This window comes from Haliotis rubra, unplaced genomic scaffold (assembly GCF_003918875.1).
Source record: "Haliotis rubra isolate DU_JTF1 unplaced genomic scaffold, ASM391887v1 Scf299, whole genome shotgun sequence".
NCBI lineage: Eukaryota > Metazoa > Mollusca > Gastropoda > Lepetellida > Haliotidae > Haliotis > Haliotis rubra.
In genome coordinates, this window is record NW_025766967.1 from 472,538 (window position 1) to 488,874 (window position 16,337).

Sequence of the window (16,337 nt, forward strand, 5' to 3'; positions counted from 1 at the left end):
ATACATTCATTTGGGAAATGACTTCAACTGAGACAATTCAAGGAGAAAAAAATAAAAACTATTGCAATAGTTTTGCAATAGACTATCGCTATCGCAATAGTTATTTCCGCCTCAGTAGTCACCCCTATAAGTAGATGTCTACCTAGCATGTGTGACAAGACCGTACTGACGTACAACTGTAGTGATTCAGGAGAACCTAACGTACTGCTTATAATTATTATTGTATTTGCTGTGTCTATTGTACTTGGAGCGCAGATTGAACGCATAACCTATGGTGAAAAGCTGGGGCACTGTCATGACCATCTCTCTGTCAACTAACCTGTAAAGGTCCGGGTTCGAATTCATCTTCAGTAACCCATGCTTGTCGTGCGAGGTGACTAAAGGAATCGGGTGGTCAGGCTCGCTGACTTGGTTGACACATGTCATCGTATCCCAATTGCGTCGATCGATGTTCATACTGTTGATCCCTGGATTGTCTGGTCCAGACTCGATTATTTACAGAGCACCGCTACATAGCTGGAATATTGCTTTGTGCGGCGAAAAACTAAACTCACTCAGTCACTCCCCGTCGACTACCGCTGTGTACTGCTACAGTATACCACGTATATGACGAATACGCCTATTTGAGTTTCCCATCCATATGTTCATATCTTACTCGAACTGCGCCTTCAAATGCGACAAAAGATGTACGATTATAAGGAACTGAAATGGGCTTCACACATTGCACCCATGTGGGGAATCGAACCCGGGCCTTCGGCGTGACGAGCGAACGCCTTAACCATTAAGCTATATCCCACCGCCCCTATCTCTATGTGACGTGTTAATGACGTCTCAAGGAACACGGGGTGGAAGTTGTTGAGTGCAAAGTAATGCGGAGAATGAAGTGTGAATTAACATGGTAACCGTAAATTCCACAAATTGCAGTGAGTGTGTGTGTGAGTGAGTGAGTGAGTTTAGTTTTACGCCGCTTTTAGCAATATTCCAGCAATATCACGGCGGGGGACACCAGAAATGGGCTTCACACATTGTGCCCATGTGGGAAATCGAAACCGGGTGTTCTACGTGACGAGCGATCGCTTTAACCACTGGGTTACCCCACCGCTCCCATCAAATTGTAAACTCATTACAATGCACTGAATCATTCTTCGTTATCACAGCTCGAGTGGTGCAAGGTACACATACCTCAGTCCTCACAATTGTACCAATTCCCAGGGAATCAGTGGACAGATTCCAAGGGCACACACAGGTTCCTAAGTTTATCTGCTTGGGAGCATTAAGTAGGTTAGTTCCCCGGGAGCGCATAAATAGGCTATTCCCCTTAGCTGTTTCTGTACACTTCTCCAGGGCACACCTTTTTCCTGTCTGTGCATAGATCCGTCCCTTACGTGCGGGAAACCCTGACTCTGGGTTCAAGTCCTGGTTTGCCTTGAATATATTTCTGGGTTCGACATCACCATGGCCATGGGTTTCAAGGAATTCTTTATCTAACGTTTAAGTGTTTTGTTCAACGACGTTAATATTGGGAACAAGTGTTTTGTTCAACGAACTTCCTTCCTTAAGTGGCATTTAGAAGCTGGTATAATGAAGAGATATGATGAAGGGGAACACTTAGACAACATCAACTGCAATAAAGAAGGTTTTGTTATTCCAGTGATTGTGATTGAGTATGCTTTTACGCCGCTTTTAGCAAAATTCCAGCAACATCACGGCGGGGACACCAGAAATGGGCTTCACACATTGTACCCATGTGGGGATTCGAACCTGGGTTTTCGGCGCGACGGACGGACTCTTTAGCCACTAGGCTACCCCACTGCCCATGAGATGTACAATGAAAGCACAGGGGAAGTAACTCTATGGTTGTACCATTTTTGATTCAAATATAAAATTCAAGGCACATTGGTTATAAAAATAAGTAGCTGTGGCAGTGTGCCAGTGCTATATAAAGTCATAAAGTCTATGTTTTCTTATTGGAGTTGCACAAGCAAGTTCAATAATGGCACAATGTTTGCCAGAGAAAGTAAAATTTATGGCAGTATGCTAATAATGCATGACGTCTGAAGTTTGCGATGCAAAGTTCAAGAAACGCATAGTGTTTACAAGACTGACTGACTGAGTGAGTTTGGTTTTGCGCCGCTTTTAGCAATATTCCAGCAATATCACGGCGGGGGGACACCAGAAATGGGCTTTACACATTGTACCCATGTGGGGAATCGAACCCGGGTGTTCGGCGTGACGAGCCAACGCTTTAACCACTAGGCTACCCCACCGCCTCAGTGTTTACAAGAGAATTCATAGGCCAATAGTATATGAAGTCATATGTAATTTGTTATAAATTAGAGTTGTACAAGCGTTTTTGAAAAACCAAAATTAAAGAACGGCACAGTGATTTCAAAAAAAAGGAAGTCACACCATGGCTATAAGCTAATACCATACCAGATGGTCAACTGTATACTCAATCAGATATGATTTGTTTGATTGTCTGAGTAGTACAAGCATGTAAGAGAATACATCGATTAAAAAAGCAAGAAAAAAAAGCACACTGTTTGCACAGAGAGAGTCACTCCATGACTATAAGTAAATAAAGTACCCAAACAGGTGTGATTTCTCTGACTAGAGCTATATAGGCCTATTTGGCCCACCAATGTTCACGAGTGGCACAGTGTTAGCAAAGGGAGGTAAGTCTATGGTTGTAAGCCAGTAGTATATTCCATCAGATGTATTCTGTCTGATTCAATTTCTAAAGTGGCTCAAAAGTGGCACAGTGTTTTCAAAATAGAAACAGTCTATAGCTACAATTACAGTAATATACAATGATCAGACATAATTTATCTAATTGTACCAGTGAGCTTAAACTACAAAGTTCAAAGTTTGTACATTGTTTGCACAGGGAAGTGAATGTTCTTACAAGCAATAAATCTTTCGATGGCACACACTTGTCTGAAATTATTTATAACCTTATCAATTGATAGAGTGTTGCCCTTATAGAAATATATACTTTTTGCTTAGTAAGATTAAGTGATTCAACAAGTTATATTGATTTGGATAACCAAAGAGAATTGCGTTGGTATCCAAAGTTATGCCCATGTTAATGTTGGTCTTCAAAAATAGTTCCAGACTCCCCCAAAATTCTTTTACATATTCACATTGGAGAAAAACATGAGCTAGGTCTTCCTTGTAAGGTTCACAAAAAGATCAAATATCATCGTTTACTAGGTTCATAACCTTTAGTTCCTACCTAGTTATATACCATGCGGTGTAGAAATTTGAATTGAAATTCTAGAAGTTTTACGTCTTTTGTACAACACCTAAACTGGAGCAATATATTTTTCCAGTTTGGAGAAGTAAGGTTAAAGTTATCCGTCCATTTTTGACACACCTGGGCCACGTATAACATGTGATAATATTATCATAAAAGTATCTGGAGCCCTTTCCAAGCCTAAGCTAGTCAAGCTTAAGCTGTTTCCAATAATCAGGTTGGATTTTATAATACACCTTTGCTGGTTGATGCACTGTTTCCACTTAGGAGGGATGCTACATAGCAGTCTGTGATAATCTAAGAAGGTTCCCCTGGTATCATATACGTTTTTCAGTTCACTGAAGGGCATTAATCCTCATGTGTTACAGACATTCTTAACAAAATGCAGCCCTTTGTGATACCAATTTTGTATAAAGAGGGTTTTATCTTTGAACTGATGTTTCAGCCAAAGAGGTTGAGATAAAATATAGTTGATATTGTCTGGGTATTCTTAGATAGTGTCCATGCGTCCAAAACACTTCTCCAATAAGGATTTTAACAATTATTTCGAATATTGATATTCGCTCACAGATAAGGATAAAGGAAATTGGCTTGGGTTCTTGCAGGTAGGATTTTGGTAGCATTTTCTTAAGTGAGAAAGTTTCAAGGCTTGAATAAAAGTGTCAACATCAATCTTTCTTAGGCAACCTTCATCAGATTTCCTGATCATATTAATCCTCTTTATTTTGTCCTTTTTCCCATTCCATAAAATGTTTTTACAAATATTTGATTTAATTCTTTAACAAAAGCTTCAGGAAGAGTAGGCAGGGCTAAAATATATGTACCAAGGAAGAAAGAGCTAAGGATTCAATAACTGTAATTTTGTAAATCAAAGTCAGTGGTCTATGCTTCCATAATGCGAGGATTCTTTGTATGGTTTCAATTCTCTTTATTGTATTTATGACCCAGAAGTCTTGTAAATTAGCATTAAGGGTAATGCCAAGAACTTCAAAGTTTTAACATTTAATATTTTTTCCAGCCATACAGCCTATGCAATAAAGAAGTTGCCTATCCATAAAAAGTGTTCCTCTTCAACAATTTGTTGGTTTGATGTTTAATGTCGCACTCAGCAATATTCCAGCCATATGGCGGCAGTCTGTAAATAATCGAGTCTGGACCAGACAACCCAGTGATCAACAGCATGAACATCGATCTACGCCATTGGGATACGGTGACATGTGTCAACCCTGTCAGCGAGCTTGACCACGCGATCCCGTTAGTCGCCTCTTACGGCAAACACCTGATGCTGATCAAGGACCCTTCACGGGTGTCAATGACAGGAAAATGTGGTTAGTTCAGAAATGCGTCGTGTGATGAAATATTCATGGAAGTATGAACAGAAACTGCTAATCATATGTATATTGTTCACGATGGCCCAGTCGGTACTGTTGGTTGCTGTACAGTGTTATTTCCTTTAGCTGTAGTATATCTGATCGTGGGTTCGAATCTCAGAAACTGGCCATCTGATTCCGAACCCTGGTCTTCTAGTACAATACATGTGCTTATGGGTTTTATAATTGTGGTTAATGTCGGAGACCTGTACCGGTATGGGCTTGCTCATCGAGTAACTCACTCGCCTGCCTACCAACTCACACAATCATCCACTCACTCACTCGCCTGTCTACCAACTCACACAATCATAGACTCACCGAGTCACTCACTCGCCTGCCTACCAACTCACACAACCATTCACTCAACCAGTCACTCACTCACTCGCCTGCCTACCAACTCACACAACTATCCACTCAACAAGTCACACACTCGCCTGCCTACCAACTCACACAACCATTCACTCACCGAGTCACTCACTCGTCTGCCTACCAACTCACACAACCATTCACTCAACCAGTCACTCACTCGCCTGCCTACCAACTCACACAATCATAGACTCACCGAGTCACTCACTCACCTGCCTACCAACTCACACAACCATCCACTCAACCAGTCACTCACTCGCCTGACTACCAACTCACAAAACCATTCACTCAACCAGTCACTCACTCGCCTGACTACCAACTCACACAACCATTCACTCAACCAGTCACTCCCTCGCCTGACTACCAACTCACACAACCATTCACTCAACCAGTCACTGACTCGCTTGCCTACCAACTGATACAATCATAGACTCACCGATTCACTCACTCGCCTGCCTACCAACTCACACAACCATTCACTCAACAAGCCACTCACTCAATCACCTGCCTACCAACTCACACAATCATAGACTCATCCAGTCACTCACTCGCCTGCCTACCAACTCACACAACCATTCACTCAACCAGTCACTCACTCGTCTGCCTACCAACTCACACAATCATAGACTCACCGATTCACTCACTCGTCTGCCTACCAACTCACACAATCATAGACTCACTGTGTCACTCACTCGTCTGCCTACCAACTCACACAATCATCCACTCAACTATTCACTCACTCACCTGCCTACCAACTCACACAATCATCCACTCAACCAGTCACTCACTCCCCTGCTTACCAACTCACACATTCATAGACTCACAGAGTCACTCACTCACCTGCCTACCAACTCACACAATCATCCACTCAACCAGTCACTCACTCACCTGCCTACTAAATCACACAATCATCCACTCAACCACTCACCGAATCACCTGCCTACCAACTCACACAATCATAGACTCAACTATTGACTCACTCGTCTGCCTACCAACTCACACAATCATAGACTCACCGAGTCACTCACTCCTCTGCCTACCAACTCACACAATCATAGACTCACCGAGTCACTCACTCGTCTGCCTACCAACTCACACAATCATGCACTCACCGAGTCACTCAAACACATGCCTACCAACTCACACAATCATAGTCTCACCGATTCACTCACTCGTCTGCCTACCAACTCACACAATCATCCACTCACCGAGTCACTCAATCACCTGCCTACCCACTCAAACAACCATCAACTCACTCACTCCTTCCCTCGCCTACTCACTCATTCACTCAACTATCCACGAACCCACTCACTCTCTCATCCACCTGACCTCCCAACTGTTCACCCACTCATTCTCTCTTTCTCACTCACCCACCCAACGACCCACTCACTCACATACAAATTGGTAAAAGTGTTTAGGTGAAGTAAGACTCCTTTATAAAAACATACCAGTTTATTGTTTTTACATTTTGAAACTGCATTTCACAATGAACACATCTACAATATAGAACATGAACGTACTTTAACAATGACACCTCATTAAAACGGACTCCCAGGATATAATAACTATTCGAATTACCCGAACTTCAATTACAGAGGAGTGACATTAAAACATAGTCGACGAGGACTTAAACAGTACCAACACGAAACATCTCTTTTGAGATATCGGGACAACAGAGTTCGACTTAAAAAGGCTTCAATGTTAAAATACTTCATACTAGTTGCTGCCTAGTGAGATATATCACACCTACTGGAACTTTCGACGCGTATCCGTTGACATAAATTTACTCATGTCACAGTTTACATCCGACGGTTGTGGCACTGTATTCCTGAAAGTGACTGTTTCTTCTGGATTGTCTTGTCCAATACACATCACCAGGAACAATGCCGTTATGCATATATCTACATTCAAACGATAGAATTTGCGTAGCCACCTATTGCTTTGCTTCCAGATACGAAAATATTAGTGTTGTAATACTGTGCTTTAGACAGCCATTATGAAAAAAACAGCTTGAAAAAACAGGTTAAAATCATATTTACATTTTTATAACACCAAAATAATTTGAAAATCTCCTTTTCTCAACTAAATCATAATAATTGTTCGACACCACCACATGGAGGCGATCTTGTTTGCGGAGCTTCACAATGGCGGACAGGAAGGACGTTTGCTGCGGAGTTACTGTCAACCGGAAGGACGTTTTAGACATGAGTATGGATTTCTCTCCGAGGCCAGGGAGGTTAGGGTTCTGTCGCCGTATCATGTGCAGGAAGGGTGTGTCTGAGGATGTTGGCAACGTGGTGAAGGTGATGTGTGAGTACACCAGGTACAGACCTGCTGCTGCCACGACGACTTTGTCCCCATCACATTCGACGTTGGAACAGAAAGACGTATTGTAGGGGTCGCTCGTCGTCCATGTTGGCGGTGAATCTGTACAAACGAGTACAATATTAACAAAGCACAGTTCATGTACTGATGTATCACAACAATATTTATGTGTTATACAGAGAACCTGTAACTGTAATCACCTCAAATGATATAAACACTTAAAAAAGTAACGATATCCCATTTTCCATATAATTTTTAATATATATATACTCACAGAAACGAATAAGGGAACACATGAAAGTACAAGTGTTCTTTTATTTATTTCCAGAATTTCACTCACTGTGTTATTCATTCCTCGTGAAGAAACATGGACAAGAATAAAGGAACATTTGTACTTTCATGTGTTCCCGTATTCGTTTCCATGAATATATGTTTGACATTTTGTGAACACCAAACTCGGTAATACTCCATCAAAATGTCGGCGATCAGTATAGAACAGGTTGAACCAGACAGTCAAGGAAATTATCTGCATCAATCTACACAACTGTAATACAACTATATGCTTCCACCATGTGAACGAGCTGAAAAACAAAAGTACTGCCGGAAATAGAAAAAAAACTGTTTTTTCACATTTATATCTACATGTAGTTAATATGTGAAAGTGTGAAATATCTGTTAAACTAAGTTCGGCCTAACTACAGTCTCAGTGGGAGGGAGATAGGAAACGTAAAAGAAGGATTTTACTGAGGAGAGCTTAGTGCAGAAATGAGCAATGCAGTTTTTTTCTAAGTCCAATGCGACTTATTCAGAACAGACCATGGCTTTATACAAATTAGTGTGCGATGATATTGTATTATAAAGGACACTTTTAAACGATCATTTTGAAATTAGACTTAGCTTCATTATAAACGATAGCAGACGTAAACAATAATAACTTTAATACTGAAATTATTAAGGATGTAGCTACCATGGCGTTTCACTATCAATATAAAAAGAAACAGGTAGGAGGGGTCGTCTCAAAAGCAAAACAAGACTTGGCGTTTGCGTGTCATTTTAAGCCCGAGTAGGCGTTTCTGCCACACAGTTACTCTGATTGAATGTATTTTGGACTGAATAGGGTGATTCTTCGATTCTAATGGAGGTACTTATGCCATGCAATACTCCACACAGCAAAGGGGCAATATTCAAAGCTCGCACATACAACACAACATTATAACCCCGGATAGCCCAAGCTGCCTGTTAGGAGCCAGAAGGTTATAGTCATATAACTTACCCCACCGGGTACCCATTTTCTGCTGGGTGAACAGAGGCAATTTTGAACAAACTCACTTGCCTAAGGTGAGACCACGTGTATCACATGTGTTTCGTTGTGGGGCAGGACTGAAGTCCTAGAAACTCCCATGAGTCAAGCTGCCAAACACATGGCCAATAAGAAAGCCGGAATTTGTCTATGCGGCATAAAACACCATCCACCACCATGTCAGTGTTGTAATACGGAAGCAAATGTGCATGCATATGCAAATCATTACCTCTGTCTGGCACCAGATATCGGTGAGCCCACGTCGACTCCCTGGGACGACTCCATATCTCTTCCCGCAACCCTTTAAGGAGGTCACCCGGCTCCCTGCCTAAAATGACAAAAGCCATTGTTCGTTTATCGAAATTGTTCAGACAAATCGTTGTTTTGGTAGTACTACCTATACGTTTGTAACTGCTTCGTGTATTTGTTGTAAAATCATGGGAATTATTATTTTGAATGAAATATAATTTATTCGTTTAGTGCCGTGAAGTTCTGTGTTAATTAAGCGAGTGAGTGAGTTTACTTTTACGCCACTTTTACGCCGCCGTGGGTGAGTGTTACATATAAAACAAAGATCCTTAAATACATGAATGAACGAGTGAATAAATGCACGCACCTGTGGACCTTCTGTAGTATTCGTCACTGATTATCTGAAACGAAATAAAAACACATGAAGACCTCAAACGGCATGTCTTTAAAGGTTGATTTGGATTGGTTTGTTTGTTGTTAACGCTGCACTGTGTGCAATTAATCGAGTCTGGACCGGACAATCCAGTGATCAACATTATGAGCATCGATCAACGCAATTGGGGTACGATGACATGTAAAACATCTAATCTCACTACTCTGCTCTGAGAAGTTAATTCAAACCCAGCGTATAATCTGAACATGGGAATAAACACACGATGTCTTTAGTTGTAGTCATTTCAGCTTTTTGTCTTTGTTATATGGGGATTCGAACCTTGATTAACTCCTGCCACACCAGGGAACATGTCTCAGATACGCAAGTTCCTGTTCCTTGGGCTGCAGTGTTACTCGAGATAATCTCGATCGCTACTACAACTACTACTACTACTACTATTACTACTACTACTACTACTACTATTATTATTACTACTACTACTACTACTACTACTACTATTACTACTACTACTACTACTACTACTACTACTACTATTACTACTACTACTACTATTACTACTACTACTACTACTACTACTACTACTATTACTACTACTACTACTACTACTACTACTACTACTACTACTATTACTACTACTACTACTACTACTACTACTATTACTACTACTACTATTACTACTACTACTACTACTACTACTGCTGCTACTACTACTACTACTATTTATGTGACTACTACTACTATTGCAACTACAACAATTACTACTACTACTGCTACTACTACCACCACCAATGCTACTACTATCACCAATGCTACTGTACTACAACTACTACTCCTACTGTTACTACCACAGCTACTACTACTACTGTAACTTCTGTAACTACTACGACTGTAACTATTACAACTAACTACTCCTACTACTACTACTACTACCATCACCAACGCTACTACAAGTACTACTTCTAAATGCACCGTCTATATTACTAGTATTTAAGTACCTTTTGGAATAACGTTGTGACGTCATTCTTCTGTCTCTGACAACACAGCGCATGTCCCGATGGCAGTCTTATGACGTCATAAAGCGTATCCTTGGATTCGACCAGCGGACCAAGTTGATCACAGGTGAGACATATTTGATCAGCAGCCGCCTGCTTTCGATTCGACAGAGCGGGTAAACCCTCAGTTCTGGGGTGATGTTCTCGCGGTTTCATAAACTCATGGACAGCCACGACGACAATCAGCACAACATTGGCTGTCAGCGATAATCCGATAATCGCATACAACAGCACCCCCGGACGACGTCGGCCTTGATGGGGCGGTGGAGTTGGTGACGTTGCTGGCTCAATGGATAGGAAGGTGGACTCGGGTTCGGACATAATTGAAAATGAAATCCGTTGCCACCGTGAAATCAATGTGTATTACGAACTATGTATACGTTCCCCATGAGATTAATGATGTAACAGCACACTTGTCAAGTCTCTCTAAGTCGAATCTGTTCAGCTGATAGTGTCGCCTGTAGCTGTCTCACATACACTGAATCTATCCAAAACATGCTAGTTGATAAAATACTTGCTCCCTCGGTACGGAATACCCATTACCTCACCGCGGATTCCCTGAAGTTACGCTTGCTACGGGGAATTCCCATAGTGACCTGCTTTCTCTTCCTCAACAGCCATGGTGTCTGTCCTCTAGACTAAGGCTGAGTCTCCGGATATATATAACTCTGATTGTAACAAATAAACCCGTTTAAATTTAAAAGAATCCCTGGGGGACCAGAGATTCAGAACCTTGGGAAATCAAGACCTGCTTCATTTAGTCAATTAGCATTGCAGGGAGGGCTAGGCTGCAGGGAAATTAATATGGTTCGGGGACTGTTGGACAGACTATCTCCCCTCTAGCAGGGATATTTCTTCTCTCCCACTGTGCTTGCATTTCCCTGAAACCATGCACCACTTGTGTGGAGGATACAGTCTCAGCTTACACAGATAAAAGTGGACAGGCTCCTTATAACCGGACATCGTCCACCTTGCGTCCACTTGTAAACATTGTCATTATGTCTATATATGGTGATACATGATATTCTTACAATCACACTACGGATTTTACGACCAGCAGAGATATTTTATGTTTGGAAAACGGTTTTGTTACTTTTGTTTTCACGTATTTCTTCTTATACCTCTCTCTTTTCTCTTTCCTGGAACCCGGTATTTACATCATGCATCCTTACATTTTCTCTCAATGTCCTTGATCCATTTTCTGTTCTCACTCTTAGCCTATTTTACATTAACACAAACAAAATACGGCTGCCTTCTCTACATTTATTCTGTGCTGTGAGATATTACATTTCTTCTGATTCGTGAAGTGTGTTGTTCTGGCTATTAGCTGCATATCATACGATTGGCAGTTTGACAAGAAAATAATTTCTTACGTGTGTCAATAACCGTATATCGGCGACGGTATAAATATATATTCTTTGTTCCTCCAAAGGAGAGTTACAAGAGTAATAATAATGACAAATTTACATTATAAAAGCATGCAATGTTATGATTACTTGTAGCTTTAGAAACGGTGATTATAATATTCCTTTTCGATAACAGTTACTCTTTGGAATTGATGTAAGCCTTTGATTGCTACTTCAGAAAATGTGAGTTCAATGTCCGGATCTGGCACAGGAGGATGGCAGGACAGGAGACATCATACCAATTCCACATCAGGCTCCTGACCTCCACATAACACCTGTCCACTATGTTGCACCAGAGATTGTCTCTCTGTTCTTCTGTCTCAGGACACATGCACACAGTGTGCACAAGTAGGTCTGTGTAACTGTCCCTGCACAGTCTGCACACACCCTGGACCTGGACATTTCCTGGCCTCCACATCTGGATCACAAAGGCTGCAGCTTGCTTTATACCAGGAACTCTCTTCGCTGTTACCCACGCTTCGGTGATGGTGGTGGTGTGTGTGTGTGTGTGTGTGTGTGTGTGTGTGGGGGGGGGGAATTACTGGATGAATCAGTGGGAAGTGTCTTAGGTCTGGGTCAGTCTCTATTCGTCTTTTCCATATATCGAGTTCTCTCCCTTTGATAGCATCCTTCACAATTCTCTTCCAGGTCGATCTACTGGGGAATGTTCCATGGCTGCTGAAGGTGTTAAGGAAAGCCCCAAGGTTGCACCTCTCTGCAATCCGTTTGATGTCTGGAACAAAGCCGAGTGAGGTTTCTGTACACATGTACTTAGACAGAGCCAGTCTTGTTGAAAAGATGCGCCTGGGGACTAAGTCTGTTTTGCCTTTACATAGGTTTCCAAGGAACAGTAGCTTTCGTTTGTCTATTTCAGACTCCAGTGATGTCCAGCCGAGCAGAGCGTTACAGATATCTGTTCTCGTTGACCGAGGTAGGCCCTGTGCTATCTTGAGGGCAGCTCTCTGGGAACGTTCCGATGCCAACATTTGTGCTTTACTCAGGTTGTAACACAGTTCACACCCAAAAAGGGATCTTTGGGACACAGACAGATTTAATGATTTTAGAGCTGACTAAAGGGTTTAATCCTCTGATATGTACTCCTGATTTAAGCAGTGACATTGTTGTTGATCGCATCTTCGAGCATACATCGATGGTTCTGTTCAAAGAGTTGTATTCTGCTGAAAGGGTTATCCCAACGTGTTCTATTTCCCTGGTGATTGGGATTCCTTGACCGTATAACTTTATGTCCAGGTTAGAGGAGCTGACTGGTCCAAAGGTTAGAACTCTGCTTTTTGCTGGAGAAAATGTGAATCTCCACTGTCCACTGTATGCTTCGCACATAGATACCATGTCTTGTAGATGGGATCTGACTAGTGATATCAAGGTTGTATCGTCTGCCTGGGTTGGAGCTGTTACACTGATGTCCATTATGATTGATCCTTTCCCACTCTTTCTCAGAAGTTCATCTGATATACTTCAATTGAATGTAAAGGGGGCGGTGGAGTGGCCTAGTGGTTAGGCGATTGCACCTCACGTCGAAGACTCGAGTTCGATTCCCCAGGTGGGTACATACAATGTGCAAAGCCCTTTTCTGGTGTCCCCCGTCGTCACAGTGCAGGAATGTTGCTAAATGCAGCCAATACCAAAAGACGTTAACATATGGTACGTGTTGGTCCCTGCCTGGCGCTCGGCATTACTGGGTACAACAAGGACTGGTCGGCTTGGAGTCAGTATAATGTGTCTTAGAGGGGTATTCATGCTTCACTGCGGCATGGTATCTCAGTGAGCTAGCACAATAAAACAAGCTTAAGTCTGGGGTAGTACAAGCAGCCGCATACACACGCATGCACGTCGTCATATGAGCGAAATATTCTCAAGCACAACGTTAAATCAATTTCACCTAAATGCGTCGTAAAACTCATCTCACCCACTCACTTAAAATAAAGACGAAGGCGAGACTCTGTCTAACATCTATAATCGCTCTCCTTCCATTTATTTATGTAAACAATAACCAACAGCGTCTTGGTTGTACTAAGTAGATTTTGTTTTATCGGTATCCTTCAGAGTTTCGGTATCAAAATACATGTAATCAGATACAGAAGATTGGAATGGGTGACAATTTGACTAGGTTTGCAATAGTTTGCCTAAGATTGTGATGCAATTACATTGTTGGCATATATCCTACTGTGGATCAGTACCGAGCGAGGGTGTTGTAGACGTCACTAATTGGTTAGTGAGTGAGTGAGTTAGTTGTACGCCGCTTTTAGCAATATTCCAGCAATATCACGGCGGGGACACAAGAAATGGGCTTCACACATTGTGCCCATGTAGGAAATCGAACCCGGGTCTTTGGCGTGACGGGCGAACGTTTTAACCACTGGACTACCCCACCGCCCCAGTGATTGGTTAGTAAAGGTCACGGTAGTTTGTTGTTTAATTGATATCGGCCCATTGGTGAAATAAGATAACAGCAAAGCGCTTGTTTTATCTTCAGCAGCCCACGCTTGTTTTGTTCATCACATCCCAAGTGTGTTCATTAATGCCAGTCACTGTCCAGAGTATCTGGTCCAGGTTATATTCATTAAAGCTAACCGCCGTGTAACTCGAACATTGCTATCTACGGTGTTAAAAACAAACAAACTGAGATTGAAATCCTTTCAGTTAAAGAGTATATAAAGTCATATTCTCATTGTACATGGATAATAAAGTGACATAACTATTACACAATCGCAAAGTTCACTGTATGACTCCGCCGTGATATTGCTGAAATATTCCTAATGGCGGCGTAAAACCATACTCACTCACTCGTTGTATAACCCCCTCTAATCTCAAGATATTATGGACTATTTGTTCAATCCATGGTGTTAACTTTGGTAAAAATGATTGCGGCAATTGAAAAGTGTTATATACGTCACTGACCAAAGGGAAACTCGCTGATGCAAAGTATTTAAAGAATGGGAAGAGAAAACATATTTTATTGTCGATGAAAAAGTACCCAGGAAATTTCGAAACGGTAAATTGATCTAAATATATTTTCAATATGCAGTACGTGAGAATGGTATTGTTAGTAATGAGAAGCGTGGCCTTCATGAATCATGACCTACTATTTGTTGACGACGATGTGATACAGTGGGGTTTCTTGCGGCGTGGGCAGTGACAGTGTAGTTTCATTTTCACAGCGATACAACAGCGTCCCCGGTGAATACACTCAGGGAATACACACAGCGAATAGTGTTGAGGGTACAAACTGCAATCCTTCCAAGTCAGATGACAATGAAACAACATGTATCGTCACTATATGACAGTGAGACGTGCTCATGTTATGGTAGGAATCGTACAGTGAACTAATTTCATCAGCTATCTGACGATTATAGAAATCTTCCTCATCTCTTTGTCTGTTGGCTGTAGGGCCCGTAACGATCCGGTTTTAGAACTGATTTTCAGTAACCCATGCTTGTCGTAAGAGGCGACTAACGGGATCCGGTGGCCAGGCTTGCTGACTTGGTTGACATATGTCATCGGTTCCTAATTGCGCAGATCGATGCTCATGTTGTTGATCACTGGATTGTCCGGTCCAGACTCGATTATTTACAGACCGCCGCCATATAGCTGGAATATTGCTGAGTGCGGCGTAAACCTAAACTCACTCACTCACTTATTTATATGGCTGATAAATAATGGGTTTAAATGACTATAAACGAACTGCCCAAACATGACTAACAATCTAAATATCATATCTCTGTGTCGTCAACATTGGACCTTTCATAATTATGATTATAATGAGATTACAATGATTGTTTTTTAACCTTCGTCCTTCTGTCGGGTGAATGTCACGAATCAGGAAGTCGGGTTCACGTGGCGTACTATACCTTGCACTGAAATCGTGATAGTTATTCTAATTTTCGTGATTGTTATCACCGTCCTGCATAAAAATAATTATATCAGATTACCTTGATAAACCTTCATATGAGGGGTAGGTTCACATTATATACATTGTACTTGTCACTCCGAGAGTTCACCTAATCATTTTGTCTGTCACCTTGCAGATTTAGACGACGACCGAACACGAGTGAGTGTGTGAGTGAGTGAGTGAGTTCAGTTTTACGCCGCTTTTAACAATATTCCAGCGATATCACGGCAGGGGACACCAAATATAGGCTTCCCACATTGTACTCATGTGGGGAATCGAACCCGGGTCTTCGGCGTGACGAGCGAACGCTTCAACCACTAGGCCACCCCGCCGCCCACGACAACACGAACTGGTACAAATGAGGAATAACAACTAGGGTGTTGATTATTTATAGCTTACGATAAATGTATGTTATACAGACAAAAAGCTATTCTTGTAAACTGCCATGTGTTATTCTTTATATACAGTTGATCAAAAAGAGATAGCGAAATGATTGTACACGCAATAGACTCTTGCACACGATTGCTTAGACGTTGTAACAGTTCGGGGCAAACCTGTACTTAATTATACAATACATTGGGGGTTGAGTGTCCTACATTTATTTTCTACTTTCGAGTCATACAGAAAACAAATAGAAAAACGATGGTGTCGGTGACCTAAATTAACCATCCTCGTTCAGGGCTAACTGACACGCTTCTCTTGTAATCAA

The 16,337-nt window shown here is 41.7% G+C and overlaps 1 protein-coding gene across 1 annotated transcript; it reads right to left on the reverse strand.

Moving 5' to 3' along the window:
- Positions 1–6,429: 6,429 nt before the first annotated feature.
- On the reverse strand, positions 6,430–11,664 carry LOC124282367. Its single transcript, XM_046718342.1, has 4 exons — positions 10,256–11,664; positions 9,234–9,267; positions 8,847–8,945; positions 6,430–7,419 (listed from the first exon to the last, which is right to left on the reverse strand). The coding sequence occupies exons 1-4, from the start codon at positions 10,631–10,633 to the stop codon at positions 7,028–7,030; spliced, it is 903 nt and encodes a 300-aa protein (XP_046574298.1). The 5' UTR covers positions 10,634–11,664; the 3' UTR covers positions 6,430–7,027.
- Between the last annotated feature and the right edge of the window lie 4,673 nt (positions 11,665–16,337).

Excerpts from the sequence above, each read along its gene's own strand:
- LOC124282367 (XM_046718342.1), bottom strand. The coding sequence starts at position 10,633 with ATGTCCGAACCCGAGTCCACCTTCCTATCCATTGAGCCAGCAACGTCA. Across the intron at positions 9,268-10,255 it reads TCACAACGTTATTCCAAAAG|ATAATCAGTGACGAATACTA; the intron begins GTACTTAAATAC and ends ATTTCGTTTCAG. Across the intron at positions 8,946-9,233 it reads ATACTACAGAAGGTCCACAG|GCAGGGAGCCGGGTGACCTC; the intron begins GTGCGTGCATTT and ends TTGTCATTTTAG.